Genomic DNA, 9,975 nt, shown 5'->3' on the forward strand with positions numbered 1-9,975 from the left:
TAATGCCATGTGCTCAAGGATAAACAGAAATAATGACCAGGAGGAACTAAATAGAAAGCCCAGAAGTCGACTCTGACATACATGGGACCGTGGAGGATCAATAGGGAGAGAGGGGGTTTTGCAGGAAGCTGTGCTGGGCAGTGCTGAGCTAATTCCATCCTCACCTCATCACTTAACAAAGGAATCCCATGAGTATCAAGGACAGAACTTTAAAATTTAGAGTAAAATGGGGCACCTGAGGGGCGCCTGAGTGGCTCAGTCGGTTGGGCATCCGACTTCGGCTCAGGTCATGATCTCACGGTTTGTGGGTTCGATCCCCATGTTGGGCTCTGTGCTGACAGCTCGGAGCCTGGAGCCTGCTTTAGATTCTGTTTCCCTCGCTCTCTGCCCCTCCCCCACTTGTGCTCTGTCAAAAATAAATAAACATTAAAAAAAAATTTTTTTTAATTAGAGTAAAATGTAGGAGGTGATCTTTCTGGCCTTGGAATATAAGATGATTTCTTAAGATATAAAAGCACAAACTAGAAGAGAAAATATGAATAAGTTCAACTATTTTTAAAGTTTACATTTTTGTAAATTGAAGACATTTTTTTTTATTTTTTTTATAAAAATTTTTTTTTCAACGTTTATTTATTTTTGGGACAGAGAGAGACAGAGCATGAACGGGGGAGGGGCAGAGAGAGAGGGAGACACAGAATCGGAAACAGGCTCCAGGCTCTGAGCCATCAGCCCAGAGCCTGACGCGGGGCTCGAACTCACGGACCGCGAGATCGTGACCTGGCTGAAGTCGGACGCTTAACCGACTGCGCCACCCAGGCGCCCCTGAAGACATTTTTTAAATTAGAAGACAGAGAGAAAAAATGTATAACATATTCAACCTACAAGGACTGATATGCAGAACATATAAATAAATTGATGAGAAAGATAAATAATAAAATGGAAAGATATATAAAAGATATTAACAGACATTTCACTGAAAAAAAGATGTGTACGGCCAATAAACACCAAGAAACAATTTTTAGTCTCACTAATGATCAGTAAATGCAAACTAAGACCACAGTAAGATGCTCTTTTACCCCCACTGATGATACCAAGAATTAGAAAGGATATAAAGCAAGAAGCACTCTTATACATTGCTGATGGGATTATAGATCGTATAACACCTTTAGGGAACACTTTCACATTCTCATGTTATGTTGGACATTTGCATATCTTGTGAACCAACAATCCTACTCCTGGATGTCTACTCTACACTGGAGAAATTCTGCACTTTTATTTGCAACAGGAAACGTAAAAACAGGAAGTAACTCAGAGCCCTCATCTACAGAAAATGGATAAATACATTCTAGTATATTCACCTAGTGGACATTTAACCATGCAGCAAAGCTGTTGAATGAGCTACAAGCTATACACAACATGGATGAATTTTAGAAATAGTGTTGAGTAGAAACTTCAAGTCCCAGAAGACTCCTTACAGTATTATACCACTGTTATAATGCACAGGAAGAAGCACACTAAGTATTAAATATCGTTGAAGCGTGTGTGTGTGTGTGTGTGTGTGTGAGTGAGTGATGGGACAGTGTTTAAAACAGCAATGGAATAACAGACCCAGCATTTAGGATAGTGTGTGTCTCTGAAGAAAAGGCAAGAGGATGGAACAGGGAAGGCACACACAGGTAGATGCAAGTTCATTCTTCACTAGGGTGGTAGCTTCTGGGATATTCATTATTTTATGCTTTATAGCAGAAGTATATATTTTTATATGATTACTATGTATACACGTAATTATATAAATATGTTCTTTTGTATGTGTGAAATATTGGCATTAAAGAAAGATCATTTTAGTTTTAAAAAAAGAATCCTTTCGAGGAGCCAGTCAACAGGATCAAATCACTGAGGGGAGAATAAATCAGGCAGCTTCAGATTTCTCTGCAGCAGTCATCCAAGCCAAGTAGCAATGGAGGAATGCCAACACATTATTCAAGGAAAGAAGGAGCCATGGTTTTGTATCCAACCAGCTGTCCTTCAGGTATGAAGGCTGCAGACAGAAAGTTTTGAACACATATGGTTATATTAACTTGCTAGGGCTACCGTAACAAAGCACCACAGACTGGGTGCCTTAAACAGTTGAAATGTGTTTTCTCACATTCCTGGAGGCCACAGGTCCAGGATCCAGGTGCTGACAGGGTCGGTTTCCTCTGAGGCCTCCCCCCTTGACTTCAGATGGCTAGCCTCTCACCGCCCCTCCACAGGGTCATCCCCCTGTGCACACGACCCTGAAGTATCTCTTCCTCTTCTATAAATCCTTCATAGAAACCCAGTGGTGTTGGATTAAGGCCTCACACTGACGGCCTCATTTTAACTTAATTACCTCCTTAAAGACCTTCTGTCCAAATACAGTTATATTTTGAGGTACGAAAGGTTGAGATTTCAACATGAATTTTGGTGGAGCACGATTCAGCCCATAACAAAAATCGCAAAGAATATTGTTCCCATCAACAGTATTGGGCTGAACCTCAGCCAACCACAAGATGATTGGGGAAGCCACACAAAAGTAATGTCAATGATCAGTGAATATATTTAACTGCAGAACCAATTGGAAAACAAAAGTGGGAAATAGAGTGATAGAACAGAATATAAATACTATATGCCCTGACAACGAAGAATGATAAAATTGCCAAAAAATTAGACTAGAAGAAAGAAAGAAAGTAGAAAGCAGGGTAAGTTTTCTGATTGCTTCATCTGTATTGGCTGAGAGTCCATCCATCAAAAGGAAAATCCAAAATGAGACCTAAATTAAGTACTGAAATTTTGTGTATGGTAGAGGTAGCATCTTGGTGTGGGAGGAGGGATGAATTACTCATTAAATATTATTGGGACAACTTAGTAGCCATCTGGAAAAAAATAAAATTGGAGCCATATCTTTTCTTTAACACCAAGTTAAATTTCAAATGGATCAAAGATTTAAATGTGAAAAATAAGGGGCACCTGGGTAGCTCAGTCGGTTAAGCATCCGACTTTGGCTCAGGCCATGATCTCAGGGTTTGTGAGTATAAGCCCTGGGTCAGGCTCTTTGCTGACGGCTCAGAGCCTGGAGCCTGCTTCAGATTCTGTCTCCTTCTCTCTGCCCCTCCCAGGCTCGCTCGCTCTCTGTCTGTCTCTGTCTCAAAAATAAATAAACATTAAAAAAATTTTTAATGTGAAAAATAAAACTATAAAAGTTCTGGGGGAAAAAAACATGGTAAAATTTATTGATAATCTGAGGCCTTCTCGGCAACAACTGAAAATCCAGAGACCATCCAAATTAATAAGCTGAGCTACGCAGAAATCAAAATCTATATCACAAAAAGCACCATAGGTCCAAAAGTGGACTTCAGAAAACTGAGAGAATGTATCTGTAATTCATATCATAGGCAGGGAACTAATCTCTCTAATAAATAAAGAGCTTTTTCAAATAGAGAAGATAAAGGCCTCTTAACAAAATATAAGAGCAGCTACTTCACAGAAAGGAAATACAAAGGGCTGTCAAACATGAAAGGATGGTCAGTTCCATTCATAAGAAGGGAAATGCAGATTTAAACCACATTCTTTACCTCTCCAAGAGTCCAAGAGTTTAATAACAGACTGTGGTGAGGCTATAACAAAACAGGGACACATGTATTTCTGGTGAGGAATTGTTACAGTCCTATGGAGGGCAGTGTGATGGTATCTATCAAAATGACGTGTATTCCCTTGTCCACATCTGGAAATGTATCCTACAAATTCACGGGCACAAATGCAAAACTATACCTAAGGTTATTTTTTCAGTGATGTTTGTAATAGTAAAAAATTGGGGGAGAGAGGAGTATTCATTCATAAGAATCTAGTTAAATAAATAATGGAACATCCATACAATGAATAATAATGCAGCTGATAATAAAAGAACGAGGAGGCTTTCCATACACTGATGTGGCGAGAACTCCAAGGTGTATTGTTTAGTGAAGAAAACAAAGTGCAAGTGAATGTTACCTTTTATATAAGTAATACGTGACCTCATATGAAAAGATGGGAGTATCAACCTGTATTCATATTTGCTTATATAAAGCATAAAGAAACCCTGGAAAGTTACATAGGAAACTAAAAATACTGTTTACTTGTATACAATAGAGACATGAATGGGAAGGAGACTTTTCACTGTATAACTTTGCATACCTTCTGGTCTTTGAAACATGTAATGAGTTACCTGTTCAAAAACTTAAGTAAATTTAATTCCAAAAGATCATGGGCATGAAACATAGTTCTGCTATTTAATAGTTGAGCGGATTGGGACAAGACAATCTCTTTGAGTCATAGTTTTCTTATCTATAAAAGGCTGTGATATCAGTATTAACCTCGTAGGATTGCTGTTAGGGTTACTGAGGATGCACATGTGTGGCTGCCTCCAGCACCTAGTAAGTACTCAGTGGTCATGAATGCATGTTACTGTTCTGAGTCTTGGTGGTAAATTCGTATGTTTAAGAGACACCAGCTTCAACTGACCATTCCTTTGTAGAACCAGACATCCTGGGTCCTTTCCAGCATGGCAGCCCTCTACTGGAGAGTAAAAGGCCAAGGAAAGAAGGCAATTGACTGCCTCCGCCAGGCCCTCCACTATGCTCCACACCAGATGAAGGTGAGTGGGACTCAGAAGGTGTGAATTTCTGTCTCTTGGTCCTTTCCATTGTTTATTCTGAGGTTTCAACTAGCCGTCCTCATTCTTAGCCAGTAAGAAAGTGGCAAAATAGCATAGGCTAGAAGAACCTATGACCCCACTTATGCTACCACAAGCCTGGACGTTATACCCACCACCATGCCTTCCTGCCTCAGCGAATGGGGACTTGGGGGAAGGTCTTCAGAATCACTGGAAGGTGTTTCTTTCTATTCAGAGCCACCTGGCATAAAACATACTGGCCTAGGCAGCCTGTCACCCTGCAAGTCGTTCTGGGTTTAGCTCATCCCCAGAGGCCTGGAAGCCTGTTACACTTGTTTTGCTTAGACTGCTGACTTAAGCTTGCTTCCAGACACAGAAACTGAAGCAGTTTCCATCTCTTCTTATATATCGGCCAGTTCCTGGTCTTCATCTGACTTCACCTTTTCCACAAAAACGAAAACTTCAAAAAGCCCTGCTAACTCAGTGTAACATCAGTCTTTTCAAAAATGCCAGTTGTAGTTATGATGACTGAGAATGTTCAGCTTTTTAACAGCACATTTGTGTCCACATGTGCTGAGTTCTGCATTAATCTCCACATCTCCTACTTCCTGATGACATGGCTCATGTCTTCATGAGTGGTGGAAGGAGCTCACCTTTCCTTTTAGGCACTGTTGAGTTCCAAATGCAGCTGGGCCCCTTGGTAGCTTTGTGACCTTGGGCAGGTTATGAGACCTCTGTGGCCTCACATAATGCCCTGCGCTCTGCGAGTGTCCAGTAAGGACAGAGGGGTCCTCCTTTCCTGTGTCTTCTGTATCTCCTATAGAACTCCAGACTGTGTGATTCAGGTGGTAATTGCTTGGGTAACACATTTAAAGGACATAAATATTTGTGATGATAAAAGTGTCGCTACTTGTTCAGCCTATCATCCTGTGCTCTGTACTGCTAGACAGCAGCAAGGGCCAACACTCTAGGTCAGGGGTCAGAGAATGTTTTCTGTAAAGGGCCACACGCTAAGAAATTTAGGCTGTGTAGGTCAGACGGCCTCTGTTCTTGCCACTCGGTTCTGCCATGGTAGCATAAAACAGCCACAGAAATACGTAAAAGAATGGGAATGGTTACATTCCAATAAAACCTTACAAAAACAGGCAGCCAGCTAGATTTGGCCTGTAGGCCAAAGTTCACCAGCCCCTGCTTCAAGCAGATGATGCTGTGGACCTTGCAGAAGGCACTTTGACTCTGTGACAGCATGACTCAGAGTGTGTGGTCTGTGGACAGGTGTCAGTCCATGAGCCGTTTATTACCAATCTGCAACAAGATGGGAGCTTATACCAGAATGTAAACCACCAACTTCACTAAGCAGATTGTTTACTCAGTTGACATTTCTGCTTTGTGTTTTGAGGCTAGACTTTCCTAATGAAAGAAGTAATGCATTGGTTTATATTCTCGCACAATCGCCTTATCTATCACAGGCCAGTAGCAAATAGAAGACCAGCAGGTTCAGTTGCATTACTCAGTCACTGACCAGGAAAAACCTACTGCATTATTTATGAACAACTAAGAATGAAAGCTCAAAAACCAGTATCTTTCCCTTCTCACCATTCTCCTTCTGTTCCCAGGATGTGCCCCTGATTAGCCTGGCTAATATCTTGCACAATGCCAAGCTCTGGAACGACGCTGTCATAGTAGCCACCATGGCAGTAGAGATCGCGCCGCACTTTGCTGTGAACCACTTCACGCTGGGCAACGTCTACGTGGCAATGGTGAGATTGGTAGTGGGGGCAGAGCACACCGACTCTGCCCCTCTCTCCCGGGCACACCTTTGATTGCAAAACTTCCTTGACTATCAGTGTCCTCCAGTTTCCTGTACATTTTGTGTCTGAAATTGCTAGGTCCACCAAAGGTATATTTTATGGCTAAAGGGTTTGTGCATTAAAAAGACAGTACATAGGGGCACCTGGGTGGCTCAGTCGCTTGAGCATACGACTTCAGCTCAGGTCATGATCTCACGGTCCGTGGGTTCGAGCCCCGCGGCGGGCTCTGTGCTGACAGCTCAGAGCCTGGAGCCTGCTTCGGATTCTGTGTCTCCCTCTCTCTCTGCCCCTCCCCTGCTCATGCTCTGTCTCTCTCTGTCTCAAAAATAAATAAAAACATTTGAAAATTAAAAAAAAAAAATACAGTACATAAGGGGCTCCCAGGTGGCTCAGTCAACTAAGCCTTTGACTCTTTGATTTCGGCTCAGGTCATGGATCTCATGGTTCATGAGTTCAAGCCCCTCATCAGGCTCTATACTGACAGCATGGAACTTGCTTGGGATTCTAGGTCTCCCTCTCTGTCTGCCCCTCCCCTGTTCTCTCTCCCTCTCTCTCTCTCTCTCTCTCTCTCTCTCAAAATAAATAGATAAGCATTTTTAAAAATAAGATAAAAATATAGTACATGAAACTCACCTAAGTATTTGCACTGTGTAGCTCCTCCACATGAATTTAACACTAACAATAGTGTCAGAGTTTTCTGGAGCCAGAAAAACTTACCTAATGCTCACATGGACATAAACACTCGTATTCTCTTGCCTTCAGGTTGGGCTAGGTACCTGCCATTGCACTCATGATGCCCTGTGCATGTTTTTCTTGCCACATTTTCACCTTGTTTTATAATCTTTTTTAAGTGTCCGTCTCTCCCCCTAGACGAGGAGCTCCTTGGAGAAGAGACTCCTCTTCATCTTTCCGTTCCTAGCACTTCACAGTGTTTGGCACATACCAGGTCTCTTCAAATGTTTAATGAATGCTGGAGTGCCACTGGTTACATGGGATCCCATTTACTGAGAAAATACCAAAGCCATCATCCGGAACCCTTGTTCTGGTCAGAAACAAGGACCAATTTCAGAACTTAAAATCCCAGGGGTCCTCTAGAAGCTGTCATAGCTGAATTTAACATTAGGATCATGCCTTGCACTTGCATCTAAAGCTGGGTGTCTCACATGGGGCAATACCCAAGGTATTCTCAGTAAAGGCTAATAGAATAAGCAGCTTAAAGCTCTAAGTTTTATGTGTCATCCTTGACTTGAAAGGCGGCAAGTATAATTTGGCCAGGTAGGTATTGCTGAATGTGCAGATTTCCCTCTCTGCTTCTTAAAATCAAAGAATCTATTTTTGTCCCCAGTAAATGTGAAATTTGCTACTGTGAATGAGAAATTCTGCCTCTCACTTGCCTAGGAGGCGTCATTCAACCAGTTGGTTTGGGCTCTTCTTTGAGAGTGTTGGTCTACGTAAAAGATTAATGCCTTCAAAATGGCCGTGATCATTTCCAAACAATGTTTGTATTTTTAAACACTAGAGAGAACAAAAAAGCTGTTTGAAAATCTAAAATACCTGACTTTGAGATACCTGACTTTACTTCCATCTCTCTAGCTGTAGTAACAAAACTTCAGGCAGATGCATAAGGAGCATTTGCCAGGCATAGTTCTAGAAGTTTCTGTGAGGATTAAATGGAGGGATTTTGTAAAGCACCCAGCACAGGGCCCGGCACAGGGCAGGTACTCAGGAATGATGGCTCTCACTGTTACCTCCAGGATGCCTCCCAGTGTTGGGTCAGACTTTTGTAAAGGTGGTCTCCCCTTCCATTTTGGCTCTTGGGCTCTGCCTTCATTTTCTTTGTGATATTGTACCTTGGGGGTGGAGGTAGTTGTTTCCTTCCAGACCTCGGAGTTTTCCTCAGAGATGTAGACCTATTGAGAAAATACAACAGGATTGCGACTGGCACAGAGGTGCTTCTCGAGAAGAAACCAGTGATGACACATATTTAGCTGGGTATCCCTCTCACGTCTGTCCCTTTGCCTCTCACAGGAAGAGTTTGAAAAAGCACTGGTGTGGTATGAATCGACACTGAAGCTGCAGCCTGAGTTTGTTCCGGCCAAGAACCGAATCCAGACTATCCAGTGTCACTTAATGCTGAAGAAGGGACGGCGCTCTCCCTAGTGCATCCCTCCTCTCTCTCTTTCTCTCTTTCTCTCTCTCTCTCCCTTCATGCTCTTAAAAAAAAAAAAAAATAAGAAAAGAAACCAATCATTGTCAGTATCTACTTTTAATGACGTGTGTGAGAATAACTGAGTAAGACTTAAAACAGGACTTTTACATATGTGGGAATTGGTTTTGTTTTGTTTTTAAGTTCCTTCTTTCCCCCAGCCAACCTCCGCAACACAGATTTCTCAAAAGGAAAATGCAGCCGAAAGATACCGTGTAAATACTGAGCCAAGACGTTTCTGGAGCTGCGCTCTGTCTCCAAAACCTCGATGCCTTTAGGGCTTTCTTCAGTGGTCCAGCCAGCCTCCTCCTCTCGGGCGGAGGATGAAACCGCGTTGCACATTCTCTGCTTCCTGTCGTAGCCTCTGTTGTCAGTGGAAATGCAAAAGCCCATCTGGTGCCAGTGAGAAGCAACGTTGTGCGCTCTCCCCATTAGATCCATGCTGTCCCCGGTCGCGTCCGTTCCATGCTGCTATGTTACAAACTCTCAGAGGTAGTTTGCAGGGGAGGAAGGGGAAATGATTTTTAAAACAAAATATTTACAACAACAGAAACTCTTAGGATCACCTGACCTTTGTGATGTTATTTATGTTGGGGAGGGAGGGGGGCTGAGAAGGGGAAATCAGCCGTGTACACCATCTATATCATTTGTACTTTACTTACAAATCACAAGGAAACCAATAAGTTGAAATCCTATATAACAGGTTTATATATATAGAATATGTATATTTGAAGCCCTCTACAGACCGAGTCTATGTTTTACTAATTCTTTGTTCACTGTGTTACCCGCCTTGGAATAAGGTGTGAGTGTGTGCTCCCTCTCTCTGAGGCCTTCAGACTTAGCTCCTCAGGAGAGAGCGACGCACCAAGGTTGAGTATTTCCATACAGTGCTCTTCCCTCTGGTCCCAGGAGAGTCAGAAACTCCAGACATTTTGGAATCTTCAAGGGCACATACTGAGAACAAAAATAAAAGTTGTTTATGAGCAAAATAGGTCTGTAGCGTGTTTTTTCTTCAAAACCAGACTAACGTGGACAGCTCTGAAGCCAATGATAACTCTGGATCTGATCCTCTCAAATCCTGGGTCATCTTTATCTTTCTTTCCACAACAGCAAGGTGAGGAGAGAAATAATCCATCGCTAGATTGTATGGCTGATGAACTTATCAGCGTGATACATTTGACCGGCAAAGATGCACAATCAGCAAGTGTTCAGAGTTGGGTATATAATTGACCTTCCCGGGAAAGGAAGAATAATCTAAGTCACAAAGTCACATCCCCTCAGGGTGAGCA

General features: G+C 42.3%; 1 protein-coding gene across 1 annotated transcript in view; it reads left to right on the forward strand.

Annotated features, from left to right (window-relative positions):
- The window catches only part of TTC17 (tetratricopeptide repeat domain 17), a 128,833-nt gene extending 119,158 nt beyond the window's left edge, over nt 1-9,675 (forward strand). Inside the window, exons 23-25 of the mRNA XM_047070224.1 lie at nt 4,532-4,651; nt 6,286-6,429; nt 8,509-9,675. Coding sequence (XP_046926180.1) covers nt 4,532-4,651; nt 6,286-6,429; nt 8,509-8,640 — 396 coding nt within the window. The 3' untranslated portion in view covers nt 8,641-9,675. The remainder of the gene's footprint in view (nt 1-4,531; nt 4,652-6,285; nt 6,430-8,508) is intronic.
- The last annotated feature ends 300 nt before the right edge of the window (nt 9,676-9,975 follow it).

This window comes from Lynx rufus, unplaced genomic scaffold (genome assembly GCF_022079265.1).
Source record: "Lynx rufus isolate CCGP_SWC_20201006 ecotype Redwood Valley unplaced genomic scaffold, mLynRuf1.p SCAF_9, whole genome shotgun sequence".
Classification (NCBI taxonomy): domain Eukaryota; kingdom Metazoa; phylum Chordata; class Mammalia; order Carnivora; family Felidae; genus Lynx; species Lynx rufus.